Source organism: Geotrypetes seraphini, chromosome 4, assembly GCF_902459505.1.
Source record: "Geotrypetes seraphini chromosome 4, aGeoSer1.1, whole genome shotgun sequence".
Taxonomy (NCBI): domain Eukaryota; kingdom Metazoa; phylum Chordata; class Amphibia; order Gymnophiona; family Dermophiidae; genus Geotrypetes; species Geotrypetes seraphini.
This window is the reverse complement of record NC_047087.1, coordinates 55,495,902-55,512,500: the sequence shown is the minus strand read 5'-3', so window position 1 is coordinate 55,512,500 and position 16,599 is coordinate 55,495,902. Positions and strand designations below refer to the sequence as shown.

General features: G+C 43.2%; 1 protein-coding gene across 8 annotated transcripts in view; it reads left to right on the top strand.

Moving 5' to 3' along the window:
- Window positions 1-15,220, top strand: part of SALL1 (spalt like transcription factor 1) — a 25,094-nt gene extending 9,874 nt beyond the window's left edge. For 7 of the 8 annotated variants that reach the window (XM_033943027.1, XM_033943026.1, XM_033943025.1 and 4 more), the window contains 2 exons: window positions 1-3,051; window positions 14,206-15,220. The exon at window positions 1-3,051 is cut by the window's left edge and continues 359 nt beyond it. In XM_033943027.1, coding sequence (XP_033798918.1) covers window positions 1-3,051; window positions 14,206-14,646 — 3,492 coding nt within the window. In that variant the 3' untranslated portion in view covers window positions 14,647-15,220. Of the gene's footprint in view, window positions 3,052-14,205 lie in introns of those variants that run through there. The other variant, XM_033943033.1, reaches the window with a different exon arrangement.
- Window positions 15,221-16,599: the final 1,379 nt, after the last annotated feature.

The window sequence follows — 16,599 nt, the reverse complement described above, 5'->3', positions numbered from 1 at the left end:
ATAAGCAGCAACAGTTCCACGGTGGGTACCTCAGCAAGCACAACCTCTCTACCTCAAATAGGAGATCTGACAACCTTGGGCAATTTTTCAGTGATAAACAGCAATGTCATAATTGAAAACCTTCAAAGTACGAAAGTGGCAGTGGCACAGTTCTCGCAGGAGGCCAGATGTAAAGGTGCATCGAACAATAAACTTGCTGTACCTGCCCTAATGGAGCAACTTTTGGCTTTGCAGCAGCAGCAGATACATCAGTTGCAGTTGATTGAGCAAATTCGTCACCAAATATTATTGTTGGCTTCTCAAAATACAGACATGCCAGTACCTTCTAATGCTTCTCAAGGTACTTTGCGACCGTCTACCAACCCCTTGACCACGTTAAGTTCCCATTTGTCCCAGCAACTGGCTGCAGCAGCTGGGTTAGCACAAAGCCTTGCTAGTCAATCTGCTAGCATTGGTGGCGTAAAACTACCCCCTATACAGCTACCTCAGAGCAACCTTGGCAACGCTATAATTCCATCCAGTAGTGGTTCATCTCCAAATATTAATGTCTTGGCAGCAGTAGTTTCAACACCATCCTCAGACAAAGTGGCTTCAAATTCTGGTGGCTCGCAGCTCAACAACCCACCAGTATCTACGTCATCCTCCCCAGCTTTTGCAATAAGCAGTTTATTAAGCCCTGCATCTAATCCACGTCTACCTCAGTCATCCCCCAGTAACTCAGTATTCTCCAACCCTTTGCCCAGTATTGGACCAACAGCAGAAGACTTAAACTCCTCGTCTGCACTGGCACAGCAAAGGAAAGGCAAGCCACCAAATGTAACTGCTTTTGAGACAAAGAGTACATCTGACGAGGCATTCTTTAAACACAAATGCAGGTTCTGTGCTAAAGTTTTTGGGAGTGACAGTGCCTTGCAGATTCATTTGCGTTCTCATACAGGTGAGAGGCCATTTAAGTGCAACATATGTGGAAACAGGTTTTCCACAAAGGGAAATCTGAAAGTTCACTTCCAGCGTCATAAAGAAAAATATCCTCATATTCAAATGAATCCATATCCAGTACCAGAGCATTTGGACAACATTCCAACAGGCACAGGTATTCCATATGGTATGTCTATATTGCCAGAGAAACCTGTTACCAGCTGGTTGGATACTAAGCCAGTCTTGCCTACTTTGACAACCTCCATTGGCTTGCCTCTCCCTCCAACAATTCCAAGCTTGACACCATTTATCAAAACTGAGGAACCACAGCCTATACCGATTAATCATTCTGCTAATAGCCCTCCTTATTCTGTTAAAAGTGACTCTGGAGCTACTGATCTCACTGTAAAAAATTCCAGTGGACATTCAGATGACGCAGAGACTGGCGCTTTGCCTACCTCAAATGGCAAAACTGAAGAAACAGTACCAATGTCAAACTCCTTCCCAGGTGTTAACAGTTCTACAAGCCCTCTTACTGTAGACGCTGCTTCCAACAGTACTGTTACATACACAAACCCACTTATTCCGCTGATGTCAGAACAATTTAAAGCAAAGTTCCCATTCGGAGGTCTTCTAGATTCTGCTCCGGCATCTGAAACGTCAAAATTGCAGCAGCTGGTAGAAAATATTGACAAAAAGGCAACCGACCCAAATGAGTGCATTATTTGCCATAGAGTCCTTAGCTGCCAGAGTGCATTAAAAATGCATTATCGAACACACACTGGTGAAAGGCCATTTAAGTGTAAAGTCTGTGGTCGTGCTTTCACTACGAAGGGAAATTTGAAGACCCATTACAGTGTCCACCGTGCTATGCCTCCACTAAGAGTACAGCATTCTTGTCCGATCTGCCAGAAGAAATTCACCAATGCTGTTGTGCTACAACAGCATATCAGGATGCATATGGGAGGCCAGATTCCCAATACACCTGTCTCGGAAAACTATCCCGAGTCAATGGAGTCTGACACTGGATCTTTTGATGAGAAGACCCTAGATGACTTGGACAATTTTTCAGATGAGAATATGGAAGACTGTCCTGATAGCAGTGTGCCAGATACACCTAAATCTGCAGATGCATCACAAGACAGCTTATGTTCTTCCCCTCTGCCTCTGGAAATATCTAGTATTGCTGCTTTAGAAAATCAAATGAAGATGATTAATGCAGGACTTGCCGAGCAACTCCAGGCAAGCTTAAGATCAGCTGAAATTGGATCGGTGGAAGAGGATGCTATGACTAATGATTCATCGTCTTCTGTTGGTGGAGATGTGGAAAGCCAAAGTGCTGGAAGTCCTGCTGTCTCAGAATCCACCTATTCCATGCAGGCCTTATCTCCTTCCAACAGCACTAATGATTATCAGAAGTCACCCAGTACTGGAGAGAAACAGCACACAGCTTTATCAAGTGAGTTTGCAAATGGTTTGTCTCCAGCTTCTGCTAATGGGGGCACTTTGGACTTAACATCTAGTAACACAGATAAAATGGTTAAAGAAGAGTCTTTAAGCATGTTATTTCCTTTCAGAGAACGGGGTAAATTTAGAAACACAGCATGTGATATTTGTGGCAAAACATTTGCTTGTCAGAGTGCCTTGGACATTCATTATAGAAGCCATACCAAAGAGAGACCATTTATTTGCACAGTTTGCAATCGTGGCTTTTCCACAAAGGGTAATTTAAAGCAGCATATGTTGACACATCAAATGCGAGATCTACCATCACAGCTCTTTGAGCCCAACTCCAACACTGGCACTAATCAGAACTCTTCAGTTATACCTGCTAATTCTCTGTCAGCTCTCATAAAAACTGAGGTTAATGGTTTTATGCATGGTTCTCCTCAGGATAATAAAGAACCACCACCCAGCATCGTTCCATCAGGGTCTCTGCCATCTTCTGCCACATCACCAGTTCTGCTGCCCACCCTACCAAGAAGAACTCCTAAACAGCACTACTGCAACACATGTGGCAAAACCTTTTCCTCCTCTAGTGCTTTACAGATTCATGAAAGGACACACACTGGAGAAAAACCTTTTGCCTGCACTATATGTGGGCGAGCTTTCACCACAAAAGGAAATCTAAAGGTACCTTTTTTTTCCTGCTACTCCTTATTTTTAAAGCAATTGTATGCATACATTAACCAACATATTTCTTCATCTAAAAAAACTTCTTTGATAGTCTTGTGGCTCAGGGACAGGATTGTGAACTGTCACATTCAGTTCCTTGGGGGGAGGGGGGTTAACTTGATGGTAGAATGCAACTCGCAACTTTGGGGGAGGGGGGAGACATGACCATTGGGTAGCAGTGATGACTACTACCCTGGTTCAGTATACACATACCCTGACTTTTGAATGAGTTACTGTGGTAGCTGGATATATTTAGAAGGGAGCAGTTTGAAAAACAGGAGGAAAAGTCTGGCTAGCTCTGGATGCAGGAAATTGGGTGTGTTTTATTTCTAGCAAGTGCATAAATTTATCAGTATGAGATGCTGCTTATTTTTTTTCCACTTTGTTTCTCATTTTGCCTGTGTTGTAGGTTTGAGTGGTGTAGTGTGTATGTATGTGGGAGGGGTAGTCCACCCTGCCACTGGCACCCGTTCTCTTCCCCACCCCTGCTTTTCCCCCGCCTCCCCCGCCACGCCTTCACTTCACCCTACCGTACCTGTAGCTCTTCATTGGTGCGGGCAGCAACTCCAACCTGCTGCTCACACCAGCGTCGGCTCTCCCTCCGACATCACTTCCGGGTCCCGCACCTAGATGTGATGTCGGAGGGGGAACCGACGCAGGCAGCAAGTTGGTGATGCTGTCATGCACCATGAAAGTTAAAGAGGTATGGGGGAAAGAAAGGTTGTGTGCGCTGGATTGGGTGGGGGGGAAGAAGGCAGGGGAGGGGCACCTCCACCCCTGCGCCTCTCACCCTCACTACGCCGCAGCTAGGTTTAACTCTCAGTTGTTTGTAAACTGTCCATATGCATGCTCTTCTTCCTTTGCTGTACTCTATTATTTATTATAGAGATCATACAAGACAAGCAAAGGTGACAGGTCAAAAGTGCGTGCCGACAAAGGCGCGCAGACAACCCAGCGCAGACAACTGAGCGCAAGGCGGAAGCGTGCCGAAGAAAAACAGTATTTTAAAGGGCTCAGACGGGGGATGTTGGGGGGGAACCCCCACTTTAATTAACAGAGATTGCGCCGGCATTTCGTGTGGGGTTTGGGGGGTTGTAACCCCCCACATTATACTGAAAACTTTACTTTTTCCCCAAAAAAGAGGGAAAAAGTTAAGTTTCCAGTAAATGAGGGGGGTTATAACCCCCCACAACGCCGGCGCGATCTCTGTTAAGTAAAGTAGGGTGGTTCCCCCCCTCACCCCTTGTCATGGCCCTTTAAAATACTGTTTTTCTTCGGCGCACTTCTGCCTTATGCTCAGTTGTCTGCGCTGGGTTGTCGGCGTGCCTTTGTCGACGCGTGCCTTTGTCTATGAACCCAAGCAAAAGAACTGGATTCCTTCTACATCAGTTTAATTTGTGTCTTGCCCCTGGTCTCTCAAACCCGTTTTTCCCATCTCCAGCACATGCACATACCCCATAGGGAGCAATTCTATAACTTGGCGCCAAAGTTAGGCACACTGAGTATTTACTAATTCTATAATGGTATCTAAAACCCACCTTTTTGATATGACTTTCAATCCTTAACCCTACTCCTCTGCTCTCCAATCCAGCCCGCTGATTAACCGTTCCCCTTAACGGTATCCATGATATCCTGTTTGTCTGTTTAGATTGTAAGCTCTTTCGAGCAGGGACTGTTTTCTTACTCTTTGTGACTCTGTATAGCGCTGCATGCGTCAGGTAGCGCTATAGAAAGAAGTAATAGTATAGAATGCTAGCATAAATTAGCATCCACACGCTTATAATAAGCACACACAAATGCCATATCAGTGAAGTTAATGAAGATGCCAAAATGCAACTCACAGTATTGTGTAATTTATGTATATAAGTGAAAGTCTTGCCTGTGCCCTGTTCCCGTGTACACCCCTTGCTTATACACAGTAGGCAAGTTGTACATGTTTATAGATTAACACTGAGCACACACATAGCAGTTACATGAGTAAGTGTACACTTGCCCACAAGTGCTATAATTCAATAACAGGATATAAATAGTATTTATATTTAGGTGCTAATGTTATAGAATGAGGGGAGTGGAGGCAATTTTATAATCCTGAAGTCACGTGATAGGTCCACATTTTATAAAGGAACATAGGGTCCGTTAGAGTATACAAGTGCAACCTGGTATCAGCATACTCTCGGACAGACGCCTTAAAAATAGGCAAGCATTTTGCAGGTCTACATTTAAGGTGTTTCATACCAATGCTTAAGCCCGCCCAAGGCCATTTCTGGGCGAAACCACACTCCTCTTTGGGTGTGCTTAAGCGTGGGTATGCGTCTCTGTAGACACATAGGCGTCCTGCCTCTGAAACTTTTTTTTTTTAAACGTGTGTTCCGATTGGCTGCCCGACGGCAGTAGGATGCCTGCAATTGGGACGTGCGTTTCAAGAAGGATTGTTGGAAAAGATAAGTGCTGTTATTTTTTTTACTCAAATGTAAATGCTTTATTAAAGCTAATGAGATGCAGAAATAATGAACTACAGGAAGGTTTTTTTGGGGGTTTTTTTAACCTTTGATTGAATTGATCCTACGTGTGGTAATATATATATACACCATATTTTTGAGGGGTGTCTGGGGTCTTTTTCTCCTTATTTGAAAGTGGTTCTTATAATATTTTGTTGACAGTTGATGCTTTCATATTTTCAAGTACAGTATACAGTCAATCCTCGGTTTGTGAGTAACGTGGTTTGTGAGTGTTTTGCAAGATGAGCAAAACACTCCTGCAAACCTTACCTCGCAAAACGAGCACTGTTCCGATACACGAGTTCTCAGCTCCCAAATTAAGCCGTCCCGATAAATGATCGCATATGCACGCATCACGTGTAAGCACACATAATATCGATGAGTGCTCATCAACTTGCATGCTTACACGTGATGCGCACGTACGCGATCATTTATCGGGACGGCAAATGACTTAATTCAGGAGCTGAGAGCCCAGCAGTGGGACCTGCACCTGAGCTGGCAGACAGCAGAGGCATCACCCTAAAGTGGGAGGGCAGCTGCACAGGGACCCCGAGGGTTGCCAGCGCCTGGCCACATGAAGGAAGTCGCCCTGCTGAAGGGGCTGCAGCACCTGGGCATCATCCAGGCAGGTACCCATCCCTGGGCCACCATAGTTGTGGAACAAATTGTCTTAGTTTCCTTAATTCCATATGGGGAAATATGCTTTGCTAAACGAGTGCTCTGGATTACGAGCATGCTTCTGGAACGAATTATGCTCGTAAACCAAGGTACCACTGTATTCCCCTATCTCTGTATGGTTGTTTTTAACATTTAAGACACCCACCATAGAGCTGGTGAAGTATGGGCACCTAAATGTGACAGGCGTACAAGTAACTGGGAGCCCCCTCCCCCCCATGTCCTACCATTCTCTGCCCTTTGCAGATATCAACTCTGTAAGTGAAATGGGTATTTTCCGGGCCTAGATTATAGAACTGCCTTATGGACAGATACATATGCTTAGCTAACGGCAGATCCTACACACAAGCTTATTTCAAAGCATGCATAGGTTCCACTGGATTTGCCTTAGTTACCATAACCCGCAGGCTAGTTGGGATAATTATCTTTGGGAATTGCATATGAAGAACCATGGGGTGGAAGGAGATGTACATAGATGGATCAAAAATTGGTTGGCGGGTAGGAAGCAAAGGGTAGGAGTAAAGGGCCACTACTCTGACTGGAAGAGGGTCACGAGTGGTGTTCTGCAGGGGTCGGTACTCGGACCGCTACAGTTCAATGTATTTATAAATGATCTAGAAACAGGGACGAAGTGCGAAATAATAAAATTTGCATATGACACCAAACTATTTAGTGGAGTTGGGACTAAAGAGGACTGTGAAGATTTACAAAGAGACCTGAACAAACTAGAAGAGTGGGCGACGAGATGGCAGATGAATTTTAATGTAGAGAAATGTAAAGTCTTGCATGTAGGAAACAGAAACCCAAAGTACAGCTATACGATGGGAGGGCTGGTAATGGGTGAAAGTACCCTAGAAAAGGACTTGGGGGTAATGGTGGACAAGACAATGAAGCATCGGCACAGTACGCAGCGGCCTCTAAGAAGGTGAATAGAATGCTAGGTATTATCAAGAAAGGTATTACAACTAGAACAAAAGAAGTTATCCTGCCGTTGTATCAGGTGATGGTGCACCCACATCTGGAGTACTGCGTCCAATATTGGTCACCGTACCTAAAGAAGGATATGGCTATACTCAAGAAGGTTCAGAAAAGAGCGACGCGATTGATAAAGGTATGGAAAACCTTTCATACGCTGAAAGATTAGAGAAACTGGGGCTCTTTTCCCTGGAAAAGTGGAGGCTTAGAGGGGACTTACAAGATCATGAAGGGCATAGGGAAAGTGGAGAGGGACAGATTCTTCAAACTTTCGAAAACTAAGAACGAGAGGGCATTCAGAAAAATTAAGAGGGGACAGATTCAGAACCAATGCTAGGAAGTTCTTCTTCACCCAAAGGATGGTGGACACCTGGAATGCCTTTCCAGAGGGTGTGATAGGACAGTGTACAGTATTGGGGATTAGATGATTTCCTGAAGGAAAAGGGGATAAAAGGGTATAGGTAGAGGATTACTATACAGTGATGGGCCGCCGCGTGAGCGGACTGCTGGGCAAGATGAACCTCTGGTCTGACCTAGCAGAGGCACTTCTTATGTTCTTATGCATATGATAGTCTGCAGGTGTTCAGGGACCTCAATCTTTATCCTGGCATTTCAAGTGCCTGTAAAGTATGAGATAAGTTGTATAAATAAGTCTGACTACACGAATACTACTGCTACATGATGCAAATCGTATTTAGGCCAAATGACTGCTAACCTTTATCCTCCTGCCTTTCCTTGTTGGTCTTCCATGTGTAGACAACTTGAAGCACGTGTGCAGTTGGCGGTTAGCTTGCAAGAGTCGGTGCTTTCTTGAGGGTGACACGATGCTTATAGAAGATTCAACATGCAGCGGTCTTTGCTAAACCGCTGATTTAGGTGTCCCTTTCTTAAGCTGCTGGAAAATGTGGCTTAGTGTGCCCTTATGTAGGTTTTTCCATGTGATAAAGCCATTATTTCTGCAGCAGTTTCTTTTTCTATTTTTTTTTTTGTATTGAATGATTGCGAGCTAATGTTGCATTAGCACACAGCTATTTAAAAAATTACCACGTGAGCACTTAACCACCAACCATTTGGTAGACGGTAAGGGTTCATGTGGTATTCCTGTACTAACCAGTTAGTTCACACTAATATAGATGCTCTAACTGTTTAGCGTGAAAATGCCCACTCCCTGCCCCCTGACAAACCCCCTGAAAATATGTTAGCACTCACACATTTGGCAGTTACCATGAGAAATCTGAGCACATATAACGGTACATGCCTAAGATGTATTAGGCTTAACGCAGCTTAGTAAAATGGCCCTTTAGGAGGGAAGTGATAATCCGTAAGTCTCCCTTTCTCAACTCTTGGTACTTTTGTGGATTTTGGGGTCCTGTGGATTTTGAGGTCCATTTAATAAATACTGACTAACTTTTTTTTTTAGCTCTGGTATCCATGACATTAAGTGTGAAGGGGATAGACTTAGTAGATAAGGACAGGTTGTTTACCCTCTCCAAGGTAGGGAGAATGAGAGGGCACTCTTTAAAGTTGAAAGGAGATAGATTCTGTACAAACGTAAGGAAGTTCTTCTTCACCTAGAGAGTGGTGGAAAGCTGGAATGCTGTTCCGGAGGCTGTTATAGGGGAAAACACCCTCCAGGGACTCAAGACAAAGTTAGACAAGTTTCTGCTGAACCTGAACGTATGCAGGTAAGGCTAGACTCAGTTAGGGTGCTGGTCTTTGACCAAAAGGGCCACTGCGTGAGCGGACTGCTGGGCACGATAGACCACTGGTCTGACTCAGCAGCGGCATCTCTTATGTTCTTATGCTTGACTACTGGGTACTAAGAGTGTCTTAAGCTCCTTGATTGTATATTGACATACCCTTAGGAGGGAAGTCATCAATGGGTGCTACCGTGTTAGTGCACACTAATCGCATTAATGTAGGCTAATGATTAGCACACATTATATTCCTATAGGCATTGTTGGTATTTAGCGTGTGCTAACTCAGTAGCACCCTTTGATGAATTCCCCCTGTGGAGGACCATTTTCAAAAAGGACGTCTAAGTCCGGTTTGGACATTTCCCACAAGATGTCCAAATTCAGAGGCACAGAAATGTCCATTTGTGAAAGACGAACTGCTAGATATCCCAAAAAGTTTTTTGTTTTAAATCGCCTGCTTGGACATCTTGACGACAGGACATCCACCCTTGAGATGATTAACTTACCGCATTTTCAACCACAGTGAAAGTCTAAAACATCCAAACTAGAGAACACAGGGGACAAATTTTTTTCTGTCCCCGCGAGAACACATTTTCCCATCCTGGCAAGTTCTTTTCCTGTCCCTGCCCTGTTCCTGCAAGCTCCATCCTCATCTGTACAAGCCTCAAACACTTTCAAATCATAAGTGTTTGAGGCTTGTGCAGTGAAGGCAGAGCTTACAGGAATGGGACAGGGACAGCGACAAAACTCACGAGGGCTGGGAAATTGAGTTCCTAAGGGGATGGGGACAAAATACTTTGACACAATATCATTCAGATTACTGGCGCAGTCGCTGATCCTATCTACCCTAGATTACTGCAACATCGCCTACCTGGGCATCCCAAAAAAAAACAGTACAAAAATTAAGATTAGTGCAAAACACTGCAGTTCGCTTGATCTTCGGACTGAGAAAAAAAGACCACATTAGCCCCTATTACAAGAAATTACACTGGCTACCTGTGGAGGCACGAATACTGTTCCAATTTGCTTGTATCTGCTTCAAGCAAGTCAGGGGCCTAGCACCTTCCTACCTGCAAACACACTTCATTCTGCATAACCCCACACGTACAACCAGAAACAAAAACATCTTTGCATACCCAAAGATCACAGGGTTCCAAGCAAACAGACAGCAATCCTGGCTGGGAAACCACATAAATAAAGCCAGGCAAACCTACAACACATTCCAAAAATCAATTAAAACCGTTCTATTTGACAAATTCCTTGCTTAATGAGATCACCTCTCTCAGGTTTTTTTTATTTTTTTTCACCTTATAACCCCATTGTATTATGTAACATCTTTCTTCTCTCATGTATTCTTTCACCATGTTTCTCCAATTCATGATGTAACTTCCTTCTTCTTGCATTTTGTAATTCGCTGATTGTCCAGCCTTCTTTCTATGTGAACCGCCTAGAAGTCAGTTTGACTATGGCGGTATAGAAAAATAAAGTTATTATTATTATTAAATTTGTCCCTGTGACATTCTCTAATCCAAACCCAGATCATTTGAAAGTGGGTGGGGCTAGAATTCTAATGGACTGACCACATAGACATGCCAACAGAGCAGTGGGACACCTTAGAGGGCACTGCTGTGAACTTCACATATAGGGTGTTGGATATACATCTCACCATAATTCTTTTACAATTTATGGTGAGCCCATCAAAACTCCCCCCAAATCTACTATATCCACTTGTGTACCACCCCAATAGCCCTAATGGCTACAGGTGGCACCTATATGTCAGAGTAAAGTTCTGGTGGTCTCACAATTTTCACCATAAATGTAGTGGTTAGAGTGGCTTAGGGGCCTGGGTCCTCTTCTCTATGCTTCACTAGCCTACCCACCAGGTGACTTAAGACACCTGCGTGATGATCTATTAGGCCTTCCCATACCAAATGTTGCTGTTCAGGTATGTACTGTTTTATTCAGATCTTTGTGGGGTGTGAGGGGGATAGTGCCACCAAGGGGGGGGGGCAATACTTAATCCCTCCAGTGATCATCTAGTAAGTTTGGGCCCCTTTAGGCACTTTGAGGCTTCTAAAACAGGTCTAGCCCAAAACGTCTTATGTTCATCTAGGATATCATAAGAAAGGTTTGATTATATCGCCGTAAGATGCCTTAAGTCTAACCCACCCAAAGTTTGCCCATAACACACCTCCAAACACGCCCCCTGGAACTCTGGATGCACAGCAGGCAAAATGCCTCACTAGATGTTGAGAAAATTGGTTTCAAAAATTGGCACTTGGTTGCCCTGGTGATTAAGATGTCCAAATACTGACTTATGATGTCTTTATGACTTTTGGATGTCTTTATGTTTTGATTATGAGCCCCTTAGTGTTCTTAACTATTCGTGTTAGTGAGTAGCACTAGTTAACCATGTTTGTGCCCATTTGGGGGCCCATTTACTAAGCTGTGGTAAAAAGTGATCTTAGTGTGTGATTACGCAAGTCATTCCCATACACTAAGGCCATTTTTATCACATGGGTAAAATGCTTGATTTTTCTTTCTTTTTTTAAATTAATGGCCACACATTAATATTTCCCATTAGTATATCACCATTAGTACGTGAACCCCTATAACCACTTATTTTATAGGGCTCACACGCTAATCAATTAGCCCATGGTGATGTAGCTGCGCTTACAGATTAGCACATATTATACCTACTCTCTGCCCCCCCCCCCCCCAACTCACCTAAGTGCTAAAAAATAAAATCAGTTTTTTAGTGCATGAGAAGTGCACGCCGATACCAAAATTATAGCAGGATCCCTGAGTGTGCCCTGTGGTAAGGCATTGCAAGTTGTGATAAGCACATGTTGGTGCTTATCACAGCTTGGTAAAAGGACCCCATAATGAATTGTGCACCCACTAATCAAGAGATTTGAAGTGCAAATAGGTGATTTAGGGGGAAATTCCTCAAGGGGTGTTTGGGATTTAAGTCACAATAACTGGCCCTTACTGCAACTTAAACAGTCCTAGCACTTCTTTTCTAATAATAGAGTGGCAATAGCTAAGTTGGGTGTCAGGTCAAAAGCGCGCCCAGACAATTGAGCGCAGTGCGGAGGCGTGCGCCGCTCTAAATTACTGTTTTTAGGGCTCTAACGGGGAGGCGTGGGGGGGAACACCCCCCCCCACTTTACTTAATAGACATCGCGCCGTGTTGTGGGGGGTGTGGGGGTTGTAACCCCCCACATTTTACTGAAAACTTAACTTTTTCCCTGTTTTTAGGGAAAAAGTTCAGTTTACAGTAAAATGTGGAGGGTTACAAACCCCCCATAACGCCAGCGCGATGTCTATTAAGTAAACTGGGGGGGGGGGGGTTCCCCAACAAAAACCCCCGTCGGAGCCCCTAAAAACTTTAATTTTGTGCGGCGCGCACCTCCACACTGCGCTCAATTGTCGGCGTGCGCTTTTGTCTTTCGCGCCATTGTCTATGAACCGCTAAGTTGCCACATGATAGCAAGTAATGAGATACAAAATATGCAAATGCATTACTATTCAAATGACCTAACACAAGTTGCTGTGATATACCACAAGTTATGTTAAAACCTAAAAACCACGATAAAATAATCCCAGCTTTTATATAGAAGATATGACCCCCTTAGTGGTAGTAATGTGATACCACCACTAGGGCTGCCATTTTGGAGCTGCTGATAGACAGGTTAGGATTGACTAAGCATCACTCCTGTCCAAAGAATTTCCTCAGACACCAGAGGAACCCCAGATGACCCCACCCTCAGTCACCAATGAAAATGGTTTGGTGGGGATGTGTGGCTTCAATCTTGGGGGAGGGGGGCACTTGAATCCTGGGAAGTCCGTGAGCTAGTGGCCCAGCATCAGGCTGCAGCTTTGTGACTCAGTGCTGCTGGGCCATGGGAATAACGCCGCTTGTGAGGTGGCTCACAAGCAACGTTATTCCTCTTAAGATGGGATTCAGCAACCTGCGGTACTGGAATCCTTCAGGTTGCTGAATCCAATGGAGCATCAAGGTATAGTAAAGGGTGACCCTTTACCACACCATGATGAATTGCCCCCTTAATGTCTTTTGTTTATGCACATAAAACCAAAATTATGCTAAAAAATGCACATCCCTTTTAGAACTTTCCAATTATGTTTTAAGAGAGTGAGCTTATGAGAATACAATTTTTTAAAAAAAATAGAATCCACTGTATGAGATCACAATAAGCTTTTTATTAGTGCAAAATGCTGCTGTTGGGTCCCAAGGGTTGTTGGGGGGGGGGGGGGTTCGCATCTTATTTTTCACACACATTGCAATAATCATTATTCACGTTTTTATTTTCACAACTTATTTTAAAGCATGTTACATTCAACTATTGATTTCAAAACTGAGTATGCTTTCACTTAGCATTTGCAACTACAGCTTTTGTTTTGGGGGGTGGGTTTAAACCCCACATATGTGAAAAATTGTTTTTAAGTGTGCCCTGCAAAACCAAAGATATTTTTGGCATCTGGTAACCATCCAGCTAAACTAGCTGAAGTGCCTACTTAGTGAAAGAACACAAACTTACAGTATTCAGAAAAGCATTAATAGCCTCTATTCATTCATTTACATGTAATGTGAATGCACCAAGGTTTTTGTCATCAATATAATTCTTGACTGTGACCAGGATACATTTTATTTAGGTGCAATGTTTTTTGTTGTTTTTTTTCCTGCTCTGTTGGGGGAAGGGTGAAAAATGTAGTTTGCAATATATTTGAGCACTGGTGACACCAGTTGTGTGCTGTACTGTGCACATTTTCTCTGTGGAAGAGAATATTTCTCTAGAGACTGCTGCCAGCAAGGTGAAATGAATAATTACGTTCAAGCCATTGTAGCTATAGTCTGGGCCTTGCGAAGAGCAAACGGGAAAGGATACTTTCTTCCTGTCTGCAAAGAATGTTTATAGGGTGAAAGGTGTCAAATATAATACTTGGAAGTGCAATGGAAGTGGACATGGCAATTCTCACCACAGAAGCAGTTGACTTCAACAACTGAAAACCATTCAGAACTAAATGCATTTAATAATGAGTAGGTAATAAGAGTGCACTGGACGGGCATACTGGCTACCTACTTGATGAAATTTGAAGTGTGTCCATGTTCTTTCTTGGACCGTTCCTTTAATTGTAAATAAAATAAAAAATAGATATCTTGCTCTCTTCTGAGGGTCAGTTTCTTTCTTTCCTTTGTCTGAAAAATTATAATTCCTCTTCTGTGTACCACTCTGTTCTTCTAGGTTCACATGGGGACTCATATGTGGAACAGCACTCCTGCAAGAAGAGGCAGACGGCTTTCTGTGGATGGTCCTATGACTTTTCTAGGAGGCAATGCAGTCAAGCTGCCTGAAATATTCCAAAAAGATTTGGCTGTTCGGGCGGGAAATGGAGATTCTTCTAGCTTCTGGAATCAGTATGCAGCCGCCCTTTCTAATGGCTTGGCCATGAAGACCAACGAGATCTCAGTCATTCAGAACGGAGGCCTCCCTCCACTCCCTGGGAGCCTAGGGAATGGTGGCAGCTCACCTATTAGTGGCTTGACAGGAAATTTGGAAAAACTGCAGAACATCGAACCCAGCGCACCTCTAGCTGGTCTGGAGAAAATGACAAGTGCTGAAAACGGGACCATCTACCGCTTTACCCGTTTTGTAGAAGATAACAAAGAAATTGTAACAAACTAGATCAAACATAATTTAAAAACAATTTCACAAATAGTGCAACCTAGAGTTGTTGGTTTGGTTTTTTTTTTTCTTTTTTTCCAAATTTATGAAGTATGACATTAAGACCTGTTTTCTTTTGTCCAACTTCTAGAGTTCTAAAAGAGGTTATTTATTAGTGATACAACCTTGCTTGGCAAACAAATGCAAGGTTAATATTGGTCTTGATATTTTGAACTAAAATTAATTGACAAGAGTGCTGTAAACATGCTGTAATATTTATGGCAGTTGCAAGTCTGTTCTGCTAGGTGATCTTATTCTGGCATTAACTTATTTTATATACCAATTTAATATGAACTCTGGTGTTGATGCAATGCCTCAATAATGCATTAGATCTCTAATAAAAGTCTGTATATAAATGTACATTTTGATTCTGCTGGAAATTTCATCAACGACGGCTTGTTTAATCTTCCAAACAGATATAAGAAAAGAAATGGACTGTAATGTGAGAGTGGACTACACCAAGGCTTCCCTTCCATCAGACTGGGCTTTTGATTTTTATTCTAAATTAAACCTGCTTTAAGTTTTGTAGATTTAATACTTTCCGTTTTCCAACTGTTATTTGTATTGTGCTTTTTACTGGAGTCATCCCACCCATAAGTTTCTGTACAGTAACAAGCACGATAGAGAAGATATGAAGTGTTTTGGTAGTTAAAACTGAGACGTAACATTTTGCCTTGTAGGTATATGCCCAATATAGACAATGTGCTGGAATTTCACAATGCTGCTAAGTTAATAGCATCTTGATCAACCTGTGGAAAATGTAGATGCTCCTGAATATAAATTGGAAGAAAATATTCACTTTCATTAAAAGTGTACATATGTTCCTTATAAATCCAGGCCTGTCTTCTTGAGCAGGAGGACACCTTATAGCATTTGTTTTATTTTGTATTGGTCTGAAAAGGGAAAGGGTAAAATGCGGACCTCGCGAATCTCAACCGCAGGTCCTTAAAAATCTTCATTTATTGACAGCTGAGGTTTCATATTTCACGTATGCAGGTCCGCGTTTTAGCCCCTCATTCCACCGCTGTATCTGTTGTCGTTTCTGACCCCCAGGGATCTGTGCCGACAGTCTTATTAATAACACTTCAGCTAAGGGAGCTTTGATGGACCCTAATGCTTCTCCCTCCCTAAGCTGAGCCTAAGGGCTCCTTTTACGAAGGTGTGGTAGCGGTTTAACGCACGTAATAGCGTGCGCTAAAACCACCAGCCGCGCTAGCAGCTACCGCCTCCTCTTGAGCAGGTGGTAGTTTTTCAGCTAGCGCGGGGGGTAGCGCATGATTAAAAGTCACGCGCGATAAAGAGGCTTCGTAAAAAGAGCCCTAAAAGTGGCATGGACCTCGGCAAAAGTTTTCCTACTTCTAACCCCTCTTTTACAAAGGTGCGCTAAGTTTAGCATGCGCTAAATAGCGTGTGCTAAACACACGCTAAATGCTACTGCGTGCATATTATCCTATGGACGCATTAGCGGTTAGCACATGCGTTGATATAGCGCACGCTAAATCCATGCTAAAACGCTTAGCGCGCCTTTGTAAAAGTTTCAGCATAGGTAGGGAGAAGCATTAGGGTCCGGACCTGCACACATGAAATATGAAACCTCAGCTGTCAATAAATGAAGAATTTTAAGGACGTGCGGTTAAGATCCGCGAGGTCCGCGTTTTACCCTTTCCCATCTGAAAACAACGGACTGTCACATGCACTTTCGTGGAAAGTTTAAAAAAAAGGGGTTCAATTTCTTTAACATTTAATACTTACTAACATAAGAGCTACTGTAATTTTACTCCAGTAATCAAATACAAAAAAAGTTTTGCAACAGATCTGCTGTGTCTATGTTTAAACTCTAGTCTGCAAGTTTCTTGTGCATTTGGCTTTATACACACTTGCACAGGCCTCCAATGGTTTTAAACGTTGACGGAG